At 36.9% G+C, this 20,157-nt stretch overlaps 1 protein-coding gene across 1 annotated transcript; it reads right to left on the bottom strand.

Moving 5' to 3' along the window:
• Positions 1 to 6,104: 6,104 nt before the first annotated feature.
• On the bottom strand, positions 6,105 to 9,263 carry LOC123547350 (uncharacterized). The gene is made up of 2 exons (XM_045334375.2): positions 9,116 to 9,263; positions 6,105 to 8,355 (listed from the first exon to the last, which is right to left on the bottom strand). Exon 2 carries the CDS (start codon positions 8,326 to 8,328, stop codon positions 6,472 to 6,474), a length of 1,857 nt encoding a protein of 618 aa, XP_045190310.2. The 5' UTR covers positions 8,329 to 8,355; positions 9,116 to 9,263; the 3' UTR covers positions 6,105 to 6,471.
• Between the last annotated feature and the right edge of the window lie 10,894 nt (positions 9,264 to 20,157).

The raw sequence follows: 20,157 nt of genomic DNA, 5'->3' as shown, positions 1-20,157 counted from the left end.
GTAAGAACGCAAAATTACTCAAAATTCTGGATTTATGCTGAGTTCACATTTATAATGATACTCTCGCCGTTTGGCGTTAAAACAACGTGTGGCAACGTTAAATGTCGCAACGCCGCTAAATGTCGCAACCACCGTTAAATGTCGCAAGGTTGACGTTAAATGTCGCAACCACCGCTATATGTCGCAAAATCGTCTGCCGCTAAATGTCGCACCTTTAACGTGAAATGTCGCAAAAATTTGCCCACCGTTATATGTCGCAACACCAACGCTAAATGTCGCAATTCCTATTTGACACTATAACTATCAATTCCTTGTGTATATTTACTTTTTTGAGGGAAGAAAAATTAGCAAGTTTATGTAATACAAATAATTATCCTAATGATAAGTGCTGTTACGTATAGCAACAAGAGGGCTATTGGCCCCAGATCGCTCACCTGAGTTCCACACCTTGCTTGAACAGTCACGCAAGAAAAATATTTGTGAAAATATTTTGTAATAGGGCCAGTATTTTAGGACAGAAATATTCTGAGGTTTCTTCTAACTAAATACGATTTGGTAATAGTGTTGTATGTTTGTGGGGGTTGGGTATGGGTGGGGAACGGGGTGAATAACGACACAGAATCTAAGACACAATCACACAGCACCAAGACATTTGATAGAAAATATAAATATTTACATGTTTGAAGGGGTGGTGGGGGGGAGAGGGGGTTATGTGTGGGTAGGCGGAAAAGTAGGATAATGAGGGGAATGAGACTAAAGCAAACAATTTTAAGAGACTAAAAGTAAAATATATCAAAATCACCCGCTTTAGCTGAAAGAATGTACAGAGGGCCACATAGGATCTTTCTCCGCTATTGAAGCTTGATAGTCACCTTATGGCTTTAAATGTAACCCTCCAAACAAAGAAATAGAACCCATGGCTAATTAATAGAAAAATATTCGTTTTCTACAGCTGGTACAAAACACAGTCTTCGTGTCGCATAGTTGAACATCCTATTGTGTAACCGGTCTGGATTGTTGCCCGAGCCGATTCCTCCACCCAAACCCCACCTTTGTTGGCTTACTAGTGACTTATACTCGTCAAAGTTGCACCCAACTATTTTGGAAATGATATCTTCTCAAAATGTAGACCCAAAACGCCCCAGAGGAGAGCATTTTATACTTATATTTCAAAATTCCCCAGGAGGAAGAACCCTTGACCCCTTAAAATGGGGGGAGTACCCCTCCAGTACCTTAAAATTAAGAAAAAAAATGCACCAGAGGCAACCAGTTTATACCTGTTTTTTCAAACTTTCCCGGGGAGAGACCCTGAGCCCTCGAAAATGACAGGGATAACCCCTCCCATACACCGAAATTTTGAACAAAAAATGCAATAAAGTCCAGCATTCCATACCTGTATTTCAAAATTGTCAATGGGAAAAGACCCTAACCACCTAAAATAAGGGGAGTACCCCACTAGTACGTACCTAAACAATAGACAAAAATGCACCACAGGCCAAAATTTCATACCTGTATATAAAAAAACTTTCCCACAGATACGGACTGAGGAACTCCGTACCTACCGCACGTCGCCGGTGACGCTTTAGTTTTAAACTTGTGCCCCCCCCCCCCCCCACATCCTCAATCAACAAGTCTGGCCCCCGGCTTGTTGTGGAACGAAATTCAGGTCGACTAAAGACATGCGATACAACGCGTGACAATACGGAGCGCGAGCGAGCTTAATGTCTCATCAGCTAAACAGGACTCCATAGAATTACATAGTTCAGACCTGAAGTAAATCTAGTACTGTGGCGAGTACCACGTTAGTGTTCAAACCATTAGATATTAAATATATAACGTATGTATGGTGCAGAACTACTGAAAAGCAAACGTGCAGATTAGAGTGAAAGGTCAATTCAGCCCCAGTCTTATCTCTAAGTTATAAAGACTGTTTAACTTACCTTATTTTGCTGTGCGACATTTAGCGTTGGCGTTGCGACATATAACGGTGGGCAAATTTTTGCGACATTTAACGTTAAAGGTGCGACATTTAGCGGCAGACGATTTTGCGACATTTAGCGGTGGTTGCGACATTTAACGTCAACCTTGCGACATTTAACGGTGGTTGCGACATTTAGCGGCGTTGCGACATTTAACGTTGCCACACAACGAACGTTGACTGGAAGAACAAGGTAAAAATCTTCAATTACTGACAGTGTTGCAAATTAGAGACAAATAGAGGTATGGCTTTGGTCTTGTTCCAAGATGAAACTGTAAAAAGGTTTTTATTTGTAAGATATAAAGTTTGTTATACGCATTTTATACTCCGACTTTATTACCTTAGTAACTTATATGCGGGAAATTGTATATTTGCTTTTTTTGTACTTTATATAACGTATCTTACAAGTCCACGGATAGTACTTTGTTGAAATTCCATCAACAATAGGAACAGATTCTGTGAACTAAATTATTTATGTTAATGTTGTGAAAAATCGAGGTATGAGATATCACATTACAATATTTTTATTTCTTCCTGTACATAGATACAGGAAAATGTGACGGGCGGATATTCTCATGTTTATATCTCGGTACAGACACCGGACATTTCTGAGATGCTCTTGAGTTTCTCCCACCAACTAAGAGGTCTATACTAGTTCTCCACAGGAAAGACGGCTTCGCGTGTATCGGGGCTAAACACCGGGCACGTTAAAGGACCTGACTGTCTATTCGCCACGAGCTAGGCTAAGTTAGCCGGACAGGGCTGTATCTAAAAAGGATTTCGGGGGGCTTTATCTCACTCTGTTCCTCCGGTCAGATCACTCTGTGTCTGTACAGTAGAGGGTGAATTTCGCGCCCTGTGTGGCTGCGTTTGCTATATCTAAAGCGCATTTGAACGTGTTTATCATGAAAAGGGCGCTATATAAATCTGGTTTAATAAAATAAAAATATAAATAAATAAAAGCAACTCGGGTCTGAGCCTTACGCATGCAATGAACATGTTAAATAGTGGAATTATGAGTTCCGATATCGCCAAACATTATAACGCATCTCCACCTGTATTGTAGGTTCAAATATTACCGGACAATTAATGACTGTACATAAAAACCAGCTTTATTATCATCAGCAGCTGAAATCGTCTGTCTGTTGTTGCAGTGTTTACATGTGTGAACACATGAAGTTTTCCTGCTTTTAAAAAAAAACTAAGCTAGGCATATTGGTTAAAACTATTTTATTCTATCTTTATAATTATTTATATAAAGTGGATAATATATCTGGGCTATAGCTAGCCTGACTTATGGTCCTCAAAACGTATTCTTGCATAAAAAACTTTTTTCACTGGATCCGCCTATGTATTAACGGGAGAAAAATTGTGTCTAAACAAGGCAATTCACGCACTGTAGTACATTATTCTTATTTTTGAAATGTTTTGTAGTGCCGAATATTTATGCTTGCGTCGTCGGTCTTGTTGAAAACAGTTCGTACTCAAAATATCTCGTATGTGGAAGTATTCCAGTTTACCGAATTTTGAGTGATTTGCAAAAATATGGTTAATATCATATAAGTAATAATGAAAAAAAAGTCGTTTAAAAAACATGAAAACATACATTTGGTACTGTATACGGTATCGAAATCGTGAAGTTATCACCTATGAAAACAATACAATACATTTAGCCTTTGTGTCATATTTTTTATGCAAGAATAGCGACAATATACGTTCGTTTTGTGTATTAACATCTGCAGAAGCCCTTCGGATATATTGGTGACCTATCATATGGGAAAATTAGACCCATCGATTTTTTCACACGAGTGAAAATATTTTATATAGAGCAAAGAAGGAGCCCTTTACTTTATTTAAATTTATGGAAAAAGTATTATAGGTATTTTAGCTTTGCAAACGATGTGATAATATTCAATGCATTGTCTTTCTTATGAATATTTTATTTTAAGAATGAATTTAAAAGAAAATTGTCTTTTTTGCGTATACTTTATGTCTGTCTATCTACAATTAGAAATATAGTAAAATATGGATAATTTGCTGAAATTTCTTCTGTTTAACAAAGAATAAATAGAGTCTTATAGACCTTTGCAAATGACTTAGTAATCTATATTCATTTAGCTATTGTTTCATACTAATTTCAGTTTTCTAGGTGAAGAAGAAAATGGTCTTTTTTAAGCATTTTGCAGATGAGTATAGGTTTTTTTTCCTTATCGGAAAGACTCGAACATTCTCGTATGTTTCCGTGAATTCCGACGGAATTTAAGCTCCTTAACGGTAAAGACTGATATCTTCTCACCCGCTAAACAGCACACATGTACGGATTTATAAATTAATGGACGCTTCATAATATGACGGATTTGTTTACAGCCAATAGTCAATTTTAAACAGCTTTAGGATCGAAGTTCAAAATTTAAAAAAGAAACGTTGAAATTTTAGGCGGCATTTTTGGGCAAGTTAGAAGTAGAGAATCAAAATTCAAATTTTGAAAGGATGATGTTGAATTTCGCTTACATTGAATTTCGCACAGACTAGGAAATCGAAATTAAAATAAAAAGAATTCGTCCAATTTCGAGGCAGAATTGAAATTAGATCCAGCAGGATGACCAAAATTCAAATATTTTGAGGGAAGCGGTCGTCCAGTGAATAATGTGTCGGCCGCTCAACCCAGGGGTCGTGGGTTAGTGCATCCGTGAAAGGGGTCATGACCATGGCTTCTCATATGACACCAGTACTGGGTTTTCCTGGAAGCTGGCTGTTTAAAAGATAGTTTCACATTCAATACCAGTTTTAAATTCGGTTGCTTTAAAAATTCGAGCATGCTTGAAATATAATACCGAGAATAATCTATTTAGATTTTTAACAAGGAGCTGTGTTCAATAAACGCTTGATGCCCCCGGGGCATCCTTGTCGATACAAAGCAACCTAAGTCCAAAACGAGGTCAAGTTCAAGGTCAAGGTCAAACTGAAGTCAGGTGATGTCTGAAGATGAGGAATGGTCACAGGTTACATCTGCATTAGTATCAAGTCATTCTAGTAAGGGGTATTGATGCTAGACGAAACGGTCCCATTTGGTTAACCTCGTACGGACGGACGGACGAACTAACGGACGGACAGGACAATCACTATATGCCTCCCGCATCAGTAGATGCCGGGGGCATAAAAACTTGAATTTCGATATATCCAATATTGCACGATTTTTAATCTTTGAATCTTGAGCAGATCGCAGTTTCAGTATTATACTGAAATTCAGCTTTTCAAAATTTGAAGTACGATTTTCGACATGGCTCGACACTAACTGCTTGCTCGATATTTGACTTTTTCATTTCAATATCAATTTTGGAACAGGCTGTTCATTCAATACGAGATCGAAATTTGGTTTTTGGAATATTATAAATTTCGATCATTGAGCTGTCCCGAAATTAAAAGCTATTTTGCAATTTGACGTTTTTCAATCTTCAGGTGTAGCTTAGGATCAAAATTCGATAAGTTATGAAGTTGAATTTCGATCTTCGAGCTGGCATAAAATTCTAAGCTAGTTGGACACCGCTCACGACATAATAATAAATGTGCAGTTATTTGATTACATAAAAAAACTACTTAAACTCTTTATTTCATAATCATGAACATCAAAGAAAGTGCTATAAAAGCGAGTTTCCATCTGATTGTAAGAAAGCAGAAATTACTTTTGGAAAGTCATTGTTTGGTTTTATAATAATGTGTTTGTTGAGAATACCGTTATTTATGGTATTCTGATTAAACCACCAACAGCCATTTAGGTTTCTATTTTCTAATCTATCTTTGCAATCACTGTAAATTAGACTTAACAATATCCATAAATCCATATGATCAAAAGTATTAATGTAACGGTACATTGGCGAAGAAGGTGAAATACGGAGTAGGCCGAAAACTAGCGAACAGTCTCGACAGCCGATTTACCTGGCCAAACCTATTATCGGCTTTTGTGGTGATTTTCACGATGGGTCTAATTTTCCCATATGTACAGCAACACTCCCATGTTAATTCACAAAAACGTATATCATCCATTGCTATGATATCATAAGACTGTTTAACATACAAATTTCCAAACACTGTTTCAGTTCTATAAACGAGAGCTAATGTCAAAGTCAATATTGAATCAAATATTTATGAAACATATCCAAAGCTATCTACATATATAAAGCATTATTTCGTTGCATATCTAGATCACCAGTATTTACAGTCATATACCAAATTATAGTTCACACATACTTCTTCTTTTCCACACACGTACATGTATTAGCAACAATTACAAATCAGTAAAAACAGTCATATCTCAAATAACCAATCGTTTGGTAAAAAAAAAAATACACCAATGAAAGTTTAATTATTATGTCTGTCTATCTGGAACAAGGTTTACATTTCAAAGTATATAGTGATTTCTCCATGGTTAAATTAAGAATCTGAACATTTATGAACAAACATTGTAGACTCTTTCATTCCATATCATTATGCTGTCATTTTCCTATTTTCAAGTCAAATGCGAACAAAGCTGATTTGTTTTCACACCCAACATATAGTTTGTTCTGTTTCCTATCAAGTTCGATGCATTGTGGGTATTTAATTCCGTCTTTCTCTGGAATTATTATCCTTTTCTTTGTAAAGTCAGATGACAGAAGGCATATGTCGTTTCTGCTGTAGCCAGTGACCAGTATAGAACCATCATCCAACACAACCATTCCGGCGGCTGGTCTGAACAGCTTCTCGTAAACACGAACAACTTCTCCCTCAAAGTCGTAGCAAGTTATTCTGCCAGTCACTAACTCTGAGACAAAAATTAATTTGTTGCCGCAATCTAATGCAACATACCCGGGACCATATTCTTTTTTCTGACACTCGTAAGTTATGTTCTTGAGCACTGTCCCGTCTAATGTCATAATCTGGACTTTTGCATTCCTCCCAGTGAATGTAACCACTAACTTACCATCATTGTATGCTAATCCCCTACAACCGAGATCAACATTCAGTAGCTGCCCAAGCAAAAGATTGTCCTTGGACAGCTTACCGGATGTTCTCAACACTTGAACACAGCCTTCTAGTGGAAGCGAAACTGCCAACTGGTCTCCGTGTAGAAGAACGACATCATGAGGAGGAGAAGACAATTTTATGTCAGATATGACTTTCTGTTGCTTCAAGTCCACGATTCTAATTTCATTTGTCTTACAATCTGCTACTGCAAGGTTATTGCTGTTAATAAACGCTATACCTGATATTTCACATCCCATCGTGAACATTGATTTCTTCACATTTATTTTTCCCAATGTTGTTGCAGTAAGGTTTTCAAAACTACCTTTCTGAATATTTGACTTTTGGCCAGTTTGCTTCATTTCGTGAGCCCCTTTGTTGTTTTCTTTTGTTAAATCTTTGAGAAGCCTGTGTGGGGGAACTTTTTCTGCTGAATGCTTCTGAAGTATTACCTGTCCAATTTCTTTTTCTGTTCTGAAAATATTTTGTATTGTCAAATTTGGTTCGAACACCACAGTTCCCATCGCACTGTCTTCTTGTATTTGGCTGAGCATCTGTGTGTAAGAATTCAAGATGTCTTCATTTTCTTTAACTTTGATATATAGTTCATTGCATTTGCCGGAAATTGCCGAAGTTGCCAAATCGTCATGTAGTTTTTCTATTTCTTTTAATGTCGCCATACACTCCATTAGTACGGTTTTGGCTTTTGTACTCTCCTCATTTAAGACCCTTTCAGCTTGTTTATTTGCCTCTGTTTCCCATTTGTCAAGTGAACGATTCATTTCTTCTCTGAATTTCCTAATTTTGTCCCCGACAATTTTTCGGTTCGTTTCTACATCTCTCTTGTTCTCATCGCTAGTTTTTATAATTCTGCTACAGCTTTCTTGAAGTACATTTAGTGTATGGAGAAGTTCCTTATATTCTTTACTCTTCTCGAAATTTCTTGACACGTCCGGAATGTAGTCAGCCTTACAGGTTCTATGATTCAACGTAATGCATGGACTGCATCCAAGAATATCGTGATCTCGGCAGAAGTATTTGATAAGTTCTCCGGGGTGGTGTTTACATTGTTCTGTAAGGTCGGGTGGTCCAAGAGGTGAACTAAGATTTTGAACTTTCGGCATGTATAACCTGTCTAGAAGAACGTGGTTTCTACACGGTGCGGGTTTTCGGTGGCTTCTGTAGCAAGTTTCACAAAGATGCTCATTGCAGTCCTGGCAGTAGCCGTAGGCCGATACCCAGGGACCGTCTCTGTCACATGCCATACAGTAAAGCTCAACATCATCCTCGGAGCCATGAAGATGGGATGGTAATCTATCTGCATTTGCCTTCTTACCTGGTACTTCCATTATCCAGGTACAGAAACTCGATACAACCTAGAAAAAATGGATATTTTATAATTGTATAGTTTAAATAATTGAAACAGTAATGATGAGATATTTTGATTAACTCGAGCGGCGGTTACTTGTATCACAAAGAAAATTCAACACATTCAAATTTCAGGATAAAAGAAACATGCTCCCACAAAATTGACATGATTTCATTTACAGGTTACACAAGTCTTCAGTTTCAAAATTAACGACCATTTTCATTGAATGTAACCAATATTTGTTTCATTTATTTTCATATGATCTAATTTCGATCACTTAACACAAGCAGACAAATAATAAGTATGCGCAACATCTAAAAATAAGACAGTAAGCGGCAAAATCAAGGACGGGAAGAAAACTTTATTATTGACAACACAATTTCTATAAGCAGGGCAAACCCAAAATATTAATCAGGGACTGGGTAGGTATAATGGATATGCCTTTGTTAAATGCAAAGTAACCAACCGTCAATAATACATTAACTGTTGAACTATACTTGTAATTTGATACCACCATATTGGTCGGGCAACAAGTTTTTTTGCTACTTTTTGTATTTTTACATTTCATTATAAAATGCATCGATAATTTTCTCCTTTTCAAGCCGTAGTTACTCCCACAATGTATATAAAGCATTAAGAAAATGTTAAGGAATTTTAACGGTTGGCGGATGTCTTCACTTAAGGTCAACAAGTTGTTTAAAAAAAGAAACTCAATTAGAATCTACATAAAGATGAATCTTACAACAGTTAAAATAAAGTGAAATTACCTGAACACATCTGCTGTAAAATACAGATTCGAAATGGGAACATAAATGTTAATTTATTATGTTATTGTTTAACACAAACTAGATTAGGCTACTTCCTTGTTACTTCCTTGATACTTCCTTGTTACTTTAATTGTACGCGATGAGTGTAACGTTCAGTAAATACGCGGAAATGTGCTCTCATTTCTTCATGTATTATTAAAAATGAATGAAACTGCTACTTAATGTAGACTAGGGAATACTGAGTTGATATGACAAAATTTTGTTTTCTTTGGATAAATTATAAGTAAACACTAGACCCCATGGCAACGTCATGTGACGTCATCCGGCCCAATTTTGTTTCCTTTTCTATACTACATGCGCTAAAACATTACTTGCCACTGGCGTATATTTCAAGCTACCTTTTCTTTAATTGGGTAAATATAAATAATGAAGTGTAAGCGCTACGGATGGCTGTATAGTATATGGGAAGATAGAGACAATTCAAATCGGTTGCCAATATTCCGACATATTGACTTATCGGTTGTTTACAGACGCATTCCATAGGAGGCAAATACATAACGTATTGATTTGATTAGTGGAGAATTACCAGGCACAGTGTCAATAAGCCAGAAACAGGGGTAAACCAATCCTACACAGAAATCCCCTCACAGCGTTATTCACGGATTCTGGGCAAATACAACAATGAAAGTGTAAACTAACAGTGTTTAAGCTTCAAAATGGAACAACGAAACGAAACGATGTATAATTAGAGAGGTCGCAACTTTTGAAAGAATTTAGCAGTGTCGCATTAAACAAGCGGCAACCCTTTTGCTATAACCAAATTTTCAAAATTTCAACGGGACGGTAAAAATGTCGGAGTAAAAAAGAAGAGAAAGCAGACACAGAAAGCTCTTCAAATACTTATGATACAGACAACTTTTTCTGGAGTTTAAAACAAATCTTACAGATAATATAATTGAAATGCGACCATTGGCGAGAATTTAAACCGATTTCACTACAGTCTGAAACGTCGTTACAAAGATGTGGAAAGATGTATGATCGCAATCACTAAAGGGAATGGATCAAAAATAAGCTATCCAATCAGCTAAGCTTTCAAAAACAGGCGCAGATGTGAATGCACCGAAGGTAATAGATAACAACCATTTACGCCAATTAGACAAATTTCACGTCATGAGGACCCAGAAATATCTATTGCAAGAATAGAGTCTGTTAAAGGCATCTTTTCGCATGGATTGACTCATGATGCTTTGCAAACTGTATCTGGCTCGTCAAATGATGAGGATTGGATATGTTACATGCTGAAGTGGAATTTTTGATACCTTAAACAAAGCAGTCAGTTTAGTTAGCGCAGTAGAATTCTTTGCTCATGTGTTGCCACAACAATTTATCCTAACTTTTGAAAATAAGACAATACATATGCAGAAATCTACAATGCTTTAGTCTATGTCGATATCGCCGTTTATTCGATATACGAAAGATATCGTTCCACCACCTATGTCCTCTGTATGTCATAGCGGGGAAAGTAGAGATCTTCAAAGGAGTTGTCAAAGAACTTGCAACGCTGTATGCTTAAAGGCTGCTTAACTGAGCCCATTCAAGGGGAGCAAGAAAGGACTATAAGCCCTACTGGAGTGATAAGTTGGAGAATCTACAGGCACAGTTGTAAGAAGCCAGGGAGGAAGGAGAAAACAATCCCTCACAAGAAAGTAACCTCTCTCTACAGCGAGCCAAGGCCAAATTCCTCAGGCACAAACGGGAAGCACAGAGGAAGAGGTGGAGAAACAAAACAGCCTCGCTCAACCTAGAGCGAGATTACCAAAAGCTGTGGAAATTGACGAGACAGCTGAACGATGAAGAAACAGGAAGAGGCTCAGTAACTTTGGAAGAGAATGGTTAACTGTTGACGGATAAACAAGCGGCAAACACTTTTGCCTCTAACTACAAAGATGTTTCCAACATCCCCATCAACAGGGAACGGCAAAGGGAAGCCCGAAGAGAAAAAAGGGAAGGCAGACAAGCCAAGTGACACCAGAAAGCAGAGTCTTAAACTGTATGAGCTACAGACAACTCTTAGGCAGTTGAAGACAAAATCTCCTGGACCAGATGGAATCACTAATGAAATGCTGACCCATCTAGGCACTGCAGCAATTTGCAAACTCCTGGAAATTTACAACTACAGCTGGACACAAGGACTGCTTCCACAGATGTGGAAAGAGGCTGTCATGATCCCCATCCACAGGAAAGGGAAGGATCCAAAGAAGGCTGCAAGCTATCGCCCAATCAGCCTAACCAGCTGTGTGCGAAAAAACATGGAGAGGATTGTGAATGCACGCCTGAAGTGGTACATGGAGACTAACAACCTATTTGCAACGCAACAAGCTGGCTTCAGACAATTCCACTCCACTGAGGACCAGACCACATATCTATCGCAAGAGATAGAGGACGCCTTCCAAGAGCAGAGAGTCGTGCTTACAGCATGGATTGATCTGCAGAGGGCGTTTGACAAAGTCTGGCTCGTCAAACTGATGAGGATTGGAGTAGGAGGTCACATGCCGAAGTGGATTTATTCATACCTCTACAACAGGAGAGCAAGAGTCAGTTTAGAATAAGCCGGCAGTAGGAAGTTCCTGTTGCGTCATGGTGTCCCACAAGGCAGAGTCTTATCCCCTACACTCTTTGCCACTACAGCCACATACAGGATGCAAGAAGCCATCAACAAGCTTTCAGCTTGGGCGGAAGATTGGTGTGTATCGATCAATACAGAGAAATCGTCCACCACACTATTCTCCCTGTCGTCAAAGCAGAGGGCGGGTAAAATCAAGATGGGAAATACTTCGCTGATTGACGAGGCAAAATACCTTGGAGTGACCTTTGACAAACGGCTAACCTGGAAGCCCCACATTAATCAAGCAGAAGGGAAAGCCCGTAGGAAACTTGCCATGATGCGCAAACTTGCTGGAACAACGTGGGGAGCAAATGAGCAAATACGCAAAACAGTATATCAGGGAACAGTGAGACCCCATTTAGAGTATAGCTCAACTATTACAAGGTGCTACACCAAGTCTGCACCAATCTCTTTCATGGAGAAGCTAACAGGCACACAGTCGTTACAAGACAGGAGACATGCAAAAGTTCTGGTCAAGGTCTTTTCAAGACCATCCCATGAAAACCAAGCTAGATGGCTACACCAAAAATCGGCTCAAACGTAGCAGCTTCGTTCATGAGGCAAAGAAACTCGACCGAGAGTTCAAAACTGAGCTGAGCATACCAACGACTCCCCTAGGTAGTGAAGACATTATAAACCCACTAGCGAATGATCTGTCCTCAGTGATTGTGAGACTTGCTGTTCCTCGTCTTGACCGCGGGAAGCAAGAGGATGAAGGCATTCCCCTGTAAACATGAAGTCATTGGGCCAACGACGGAAAACCGTCAAAGGATAATCGTTGTTGGGCCACTGTTGGCCCAACAATGATTAATAAATATTGTAAATACAGCTGTTGGGCCAACGTTGAACCAACTTTAAATTTTAGTCACATATATCTCTGCATTGGCCCAATATTGATTTACAGGGAAAGACTTACACAGAGAAAACATCGTTGGCCCAACGTTGGCCCAACGTTGGTCCATTAGAAAAAGTAATATAATATTTGTATATTTTACAGGTCACTGTTTTATCACAACCCCCCACAAGTAAACACAGGTTGTGCAGGTGTAACATGCAATATTTAATTAATTATTAAACACTTTTCTGCACCAGTTCGTAATCAGTTAAATTTGGGCTAATTAAACTAAAAACTTATCTGCAGCCGTAATGATATTTTGAACTACATGTATTTAAAATCCACTACCTTAAAAAAAATGTGAAGAAGTATTGAAAAAAAAGCCTTACTAACTCTATAACAAATATCTAATTTTATACAATCATAAAATGTTTACAATAAATCTGTTGAATATCCCAGAACATGAACTCTCGTTAACCCGAGTTATGTAAGAAATCCCAGAAAATGTGGTTAATTTTACTCTCTAGGCCAGCTTTCTAGCTTTATAGACATGTGAAGTAAAGGAAACTATTATACATGTGATAGGTCTAGATTTAACAAAAACCAGGTCTTCCAGCTATAAACTGTAAGTAGAAGTTTATTTTTTTGAAATATTTTTTGATAAAGTTCTTATACAGAATTTTTTTTATATCCTGTATGCATGTTATATCCATATGACTTGAACGTATGTTAAATACTTATATCTAATGCTGGCGGATGGCACTTGTGTTGAGTATTGAATTCTGTAAATAAAATAACTCAGTTTCTTGTTAATTCTAACATATTTTTGTCGGTAAAATACAGACAAAAATTTATTTCATACATTTTACGCAAGTTTATGTCCAGAGGTTTATGTGCATTTTTTAGTTATTGTTATCAATTTGACGTTGATGGTTTAATCAACATTATGATTTTTTGTTTTTTACAGGATGCTGTTCAAGGGAGTAATAATGGGGTGCCTAGCACTGTGGTGCACAGGAAAAAATAAAAATATAAAAAGCTGCAACTTCAGTGAGAAAAGAAAACAAACAAACAGCACTTGGATATATAATGAGTAAATATACAGACAGTAATTCACTTCAGTAGGATTTAATTAGTGACTGAAATAAGAAAAATATTTAGATTTATAAAAGGCTGGAATCAATATTTTACATGTTGTAGTGATGAAATATTCTGTTATATTTCTTTATGAAAATTGCAAATAAACTTTAAATAAATATTAGATTTCTTTTTGTTAAATGTTAACAAAATCACAACTATTTGAAAATAAAACATGTATTAAACAATGCTAGTTTTAGCCTTCTTTCAATTTCGTTATCGTTGGGATAGCGTTGGCATCCATCTTTGGTCAACAAAGAAACAGAGTTGGCCTAACGTTGGACCAACCGTAATAGACGAAAAAATGCTGTTGGCCCAATGGAGGGCCAACGATGAGTGTAGGATATCAGTTGATAGACCAATGGAGGGCCAACGATGAGTTTAGGATACCTGTCGTTGGGCCAACAGTGTACCAACCGTTGGGCCAACGTGGCGCCAATTAGCAAAATGGCGTTGGGCCAACGATGATAGACGAAATAATGCTGTTGGCCCAATGGAGGGCCAACGATGAGTGTAGGATATCAGTTGTTGGCCCAATGGAGGGCCAACAGTGAGTGTAGGATACCAGTCGTTGGGCCAACGGTGTACCAACCGTTGGGCCAACGTTGCGCCAATTAGCAAAATGGCGTTGGGCCAACGTCGGGAATCTTCGTTGGGCCAACGAAGAGTCTGTCGTTGGCCCAACGTTGGGCCAACGCATGTCTGCTATCTGGGTCGGAAGAGACTCACACTTGCTATGATCAATGAAGACTATCCTCCGGAATCATGGACTCATGTCTATACAGACGGATCAACCATATGCGCCGTCAAAGATGGAGGAGAAGGAGTTTTCATTCAATACCCATCTGGCAAGAGAGAAACACTACATGTAGCCACAGGAAAACACTGCAGCAATTACCAGGCAGAGACTGAAGCAGTCATGAAGGCCGTCTCACTGGTTGAAGAAAATGCTCTGAAGAAAACAAAATTTTATTAGTGGAACGGGACGTTTAAAAGTGGTCAGAGAATATCGCTGAGGACTGAAAAATGACATTCAGTTACGTTTTATCAATTAAAGAGCTCCTTGACACGGCATTACAGTTCAGTGTCCCATTCCATTAATACCACAGGAATATCATAAATTATGAATAATATTTATCTATTGGTAGGAAGGTGTAGAAAATGCATTTGATTGCGATAAACATTGAACCAATAGTAATCACGAGTTGTATCGATTGTAGGGATAATACACGTTTTTTTGTGTATTAACGTCTGCAGAAGCCCGCGGGATTGTTTGTGACCGAGACCGAAGGTCGAGGTCACAAACATATCCCAAGGGCTTCTGCAGATGTTAATACACAAAACAAACGTGTATTGTCGCTATTCTTGCATAAAAATATATTTCACGGCGATTTATGTATTGTTTTCATACGTGATGACTTGACGATTCCGGTACATTTTTTATTTACCATTCCAGTTGTTCTTGGAAACGGTAAACATGTTTTAAATATCCGTATCCAGGGCCCGGAAATAAACAACGCTATCAAAAGCACCTCCTGAAGGTTTTTAAGCGATTTTTTTATCTCTCATTATTACAAACATAAAATTACCAATAATTGTTCAAATCATTTCACAATTTGGTGGACTCGATCACAATTTCAAGAATAATAACCTTGCATTCGAGTTATATTGAGTACGGACACGCAGTTGGAGTACGGATAAGTACGAACGTAGTGTCAAGTTTCCAAGCTGTTTATATAAATTCTTCGAGAAATTAGATAAAAACATACCGACTGATACTTACCAAAATCATAAATATAATACCTAAAAACGAACAATAGCACAAGTTACACGCGATACTTATTTATTCACAGTTATTTACAATAACTGAACAGACGCTTTGTAAAGGGAGTGAACTCTAAAAGAAGCTAGGGCGTACATTGATGGGGGCAGTACGTTTGGGGTTGGAAACAGATACAGCTAAACATACTATGGATTACATTGTATTTATAATGCTACAAGATAAGGTTGTTAAGGAAGAAACAAGACGCAGATGCCAAATATCAGTGTGCGTAAAAATACATACATATATCCCTGGCAAAGCATTTCAAAAATAAAAATCGGGTATTAACAGCACGTGAATTGCCTTGTTTGCACACGATTTTTCTCCTGTTAATACATGGGCGGATCCAGTGAAAAAAGTAGTTTTTATGCAAGAATAATTGTTTGTGATATGATAGCGTCTTAATGACGTTGGATCGCTTTTTAGGAAATGACGTTTCGTAGATTATAAATAAATATTATGCATGTTGTGATATCTGTAATTTAAATATTCGCATTTCTTATGTTTATATCCGTCATATTTTCTATTCTCAGCAAAATAGGACCAGAAATAAAGAAATGAGAGCACATTTCCGCGTATTTATTGAACAGCCCTCGTACTGTACACTAAAACATATGCCGTACCGTTCCCAGAGTTTGTGTGAATCCAATTCATTCTTGCAACTTTCATTAAAAATGTTTTGTTTTATAAAACTTGATAAAATTCGACAAAATATAGTGGTTTACTTTGTGATGTTTGAAGTTTGATCGTTTTCGTCTGTGCGTTTGGAGCGCATGCTTTAATTCTTAAAATAAAATCACCTCACTGTGCATTTAAAAAGCAATGTTGAAGTCGATACCATCTCAACAACAGCTGTTTTCTTCAAGATTCTACAGAAGAATATTAAATATTTCATTAGAACAGAACATTACAGAACTTTATTCATAATAATATGACCTGAACATAAGAAGTTCCTCGTCATCATAGCTATATACAGCATGCAGTAATAAACTATTTACATATACGTGCAGTGAGAATGAAAATATATACAGACATCAATGATAAAAATGATAGCAAATATACCTGAACATAGCGACCAAATTTTATGAATTCGTACTAAATATTTCATAGACAAATAGTACAGTCAATGAAACGTAATCATGATAATGTAGACTAGTCGGGTAGTTTTTGCTCCAGTAAAGAGTTAATGAGGGTCGAAATGTTAATTCCGTGGAAACAAATACCTTATTCAAGACTTGTATAATCATCCCATCTGTGTGCTGTCTCCAGAAATATACGGCCTTAAAATTTATATGAAAAGTTTTGAAAGTTTGAAATTTTATCAACAATTTATTGTTTGGAATGAACTCTAAATTTCAAAGAAGTAATTTTGAAGACATTGGCAAAATAACAAATGGCGCGTTACCTGTTGTGATCACTATATGAGCCGCGCCATAAGAAAACCAACATAGTGGCTTTGAGACCAGCATGGATCCAGACCAGCCTGCGCATCCGCGCAGTCTGGTCAGGATCCATGCTGTTCGCTTCCTAAGCCACATTATTTGCATTAATCAATATCATCTTTGTTATATAATAAACTATTCTGATCTGCCATGTCGCCTTTAGATACCTCTCTGTCGTGTTGTCACAGAGCTCATGAAGGAATCTTAATTTTTATGCAAAAGTGAAATAAAAATTTAAAAAATAAATAAATGTCGATGCTGAGTTTCGAACCCACACGGCAAAGGATCTGTTAAACATGGACTGTATGCTTTACCACTGAGCTAATTCGTAACTGGTATAAAATCTAGAAATATTTAGATTCATGAATATTGTTCATAAAAGATACTTATTGTTTGTAAAAAATAATTTTATACTATGACAACATACTTATAGGGGTCTGAAGAATGCATGTATTACTGTACAATGTTGATAATAGATAATGCAAATCTTAAGAATATTCACATTTATAATGTTACGTTTATCAAGCAGGATAAACCTTTTCTTTTCATACTTTTACTTATATGCTCCCTTTCTAGGGCATAAAGTTTTACCACTTTATGGTTTTATCTTTATATGATTGGATATATGATTCTTAATTAAGTTTCATGATAAGTCGAAGTTATCTTCAGTAATGATTCTGCAATCCTTACCATAACTTTGATCATAACTTGGTAAACAACAGTGTCATTACATGACCTGTATTTGGAAGATTTTACACCGACCCTTGATTCCGTCTGTGACAACTATGTTTTATTAACCAACAGGAGCAGATCAATACCGTACTTAAATGTGCTCTTTGTCTTATCATTAACGCTTTATTCAAAGCAATAGTTCTTTGTCTCACGTTCAATGTGGTTTTTATGAGATACAAAGATGTTTTACTCAAAATCGAATTTATCACATTCTTCTTGTCGTTGTTTTACGCGATGAAAGTGTCTAATTATGACATACAGGAAATACTGCATACATATGCATGTTTTTTTTTATTTACAATTATATGGTTTACATTGTTTAAACTGCGATTAATGGACGATACGGCAGATGCAAAGTCGAAATGGAAATGCTTTGCTCTTACAATAATATATCATATACGTTCATCATAGTTTCCCCATCGTCAGTAAAATTTTTGTTTAAATAAAAGATAATTTTGAAATACAAACTTATCACAAAAGGATGCTGCACAGTCTTCATTTATGAGTTTCAATGTGCGTAATATATCGTTGCGTATATGGAAACTACAAATCTGGCTTGGTGGCCTTTTGTTGATTTTGCATTTGTTGTATTGTCATTGCTTTGTTGGGTCTGATAAAATGAATATTTCCAGTTTTACATTTTTACATTTGACGTTCATTTCGTATGAACAGCAAAAGGAAAGGCGCGAAAGTTACATCATTGCTGCTTAGTGATAACCTACCGCTGTTTTACGACCTACGCGTATAGTCAGGAAAAACGCTCCTTAGACGCATCGCAGTTGATCCGTCTGGTGAACAGAATGGCCGGGAAGTTGATCTTAATGCTCAATGCTACAAATCATATGCAGTTCATAATATTATATATAGTTTACAAATTGAAAGAAAATATAATGTAATTATAAGAAATTAAGCTTGCCGATCCTATTAAACTTGCCGATCCTGTCCTATTGCCGATCCTATTACATTACCGATTCTATTCTGTCGTTCATTTCGCGTGAACACCGAAACAATCATTTCATTTTTTAATTACATTTTACTGTTATGTTTTACATTTCAAAATGTTTAATCTATTTTTAAAAGTGTGTAATTATCTGCTTATACTATCATAATTTAATGTGTTATTTTTTATAATAAAAAAAACCTTATTGAAAACTTCCCTTACCAAAATATCAGGCTTCCGGCGAACGTTGCGGCAAATTTGCCGCAAACGTTTTGGTGAATTTGCCGCAAACTTTCTTTTGGCAAACTTTTACCATGCAAATAAATTTGCCGCAAACAATTTATGCAAATGAATATGCAAATGAAGTTTGCAGCAAATTTGCGGCAAACCTAATTTGCATGGTAAAAAGTTGCCGAAAAGTCGCCAAAACCTTTCTGGCGAACTTCTGGCAATGTTCTGGCGGGCTTTTGGCAAACTATTTATGCAAATTAGTTTGCGGTGACTTTGCAGCAAACAATTATGCAAATTTTTTGCTGCAAATTTGCTGCAAACTTTTGGCGCTAAAGTAACAGACCTTTTGTTTTTGAAGAACAAAGGATATGTTTTCAAGAAAAGTAAGAAAGGTCTATTCAATTAGCAAAATATCATCTGCTAATAATGATTTATCTTTTCTAAATAATTATAACGAAAAGATACAAATGCACGAGATCAGTATGATAAAGTATGTCGTTAGTAAATATATCTTATGCTTACATGGGTTTGAAACTCTTTAAATATTTGAAAGGAACCGTTGTGAAAGCTGATAACTGATTTGCAAAAATTTCCCCTGTGTGCAAATGTCTTAATAAATTTGCAGATTCACTAAATTATTTATTGCAATCTATTGTATCTAATGGTCTTTAGGTGACACATGTCTGAAATAAACAAAAGCTAACCGTATAAAAATTATTCTGTTTTTGCATGCGTAACAATGTGGAAACTAACCTTATATCGCAAAATTTATCCACGGAATTAAACACAGTATACTTCGGTGATTTATCCATCTTTTTGTGCAAGTTTTTGTTTAGTAAAGAAACAAATAATTCATGCTGATACATCGATCTTCAGCTACTGTTTGACAGTTTGAAAATGGAGCCAAACTCTATGCAGCCAATAAAAACAAAGAAGAAGTCATGTGATACTGTTCTGGCAATCCTCTGGCGAACTTTCACATCTGGTCAGATAATTAAAAGATCATATGGCTAATGTTTTGGAGTAGAAAATATAGATAAAAGATTCTGGTGACGTTTTGGTGAACAAAATTGTGTGATAAAGTTTCTGGCGATGTTATGGCAAACTCTTAATTCAGAAAAGTCTGTGGTGAGTTTGCAGCAAAGTCACCGAAACGTTTGCCGAAAGATCGCCGCTACCGGCGAACTCCTGCAAACATTTATTACTCTGTTCTGGTGAACTAAAATGTTTGCGGCAAA

The sequence above is a fragment of the Mercenaria mercenaria genome, chromosome 9, assembly GCF_021730395.1.
Source record: "Mercenaria mercenaria strain notata chromosome 9, MADL_Memer_1, whole genome shotgun sequence".
Classification (NCBI taxonomy): domain Eukaryota; kingdom Metazoa; phylum Mollusca; class Bivalvia; order Venerida; family Veneridae; genus Mercenaria; species Mercenaria mercenaria.
Note: the sequence above shows the minus strand (reverse complement) of the source record. Positions and strands in the feature narration are given on the sequence as shown.

Excerpts from the sequence above, each read along its gene's own strand:
- LOC123547350 (XM_045334375.2), bottom strand. The coding sequence starts at position 8,328 with ATGGAAGTACCAGGTAAGAAGGCAAATGCAGATAGATTACCATCCCAT.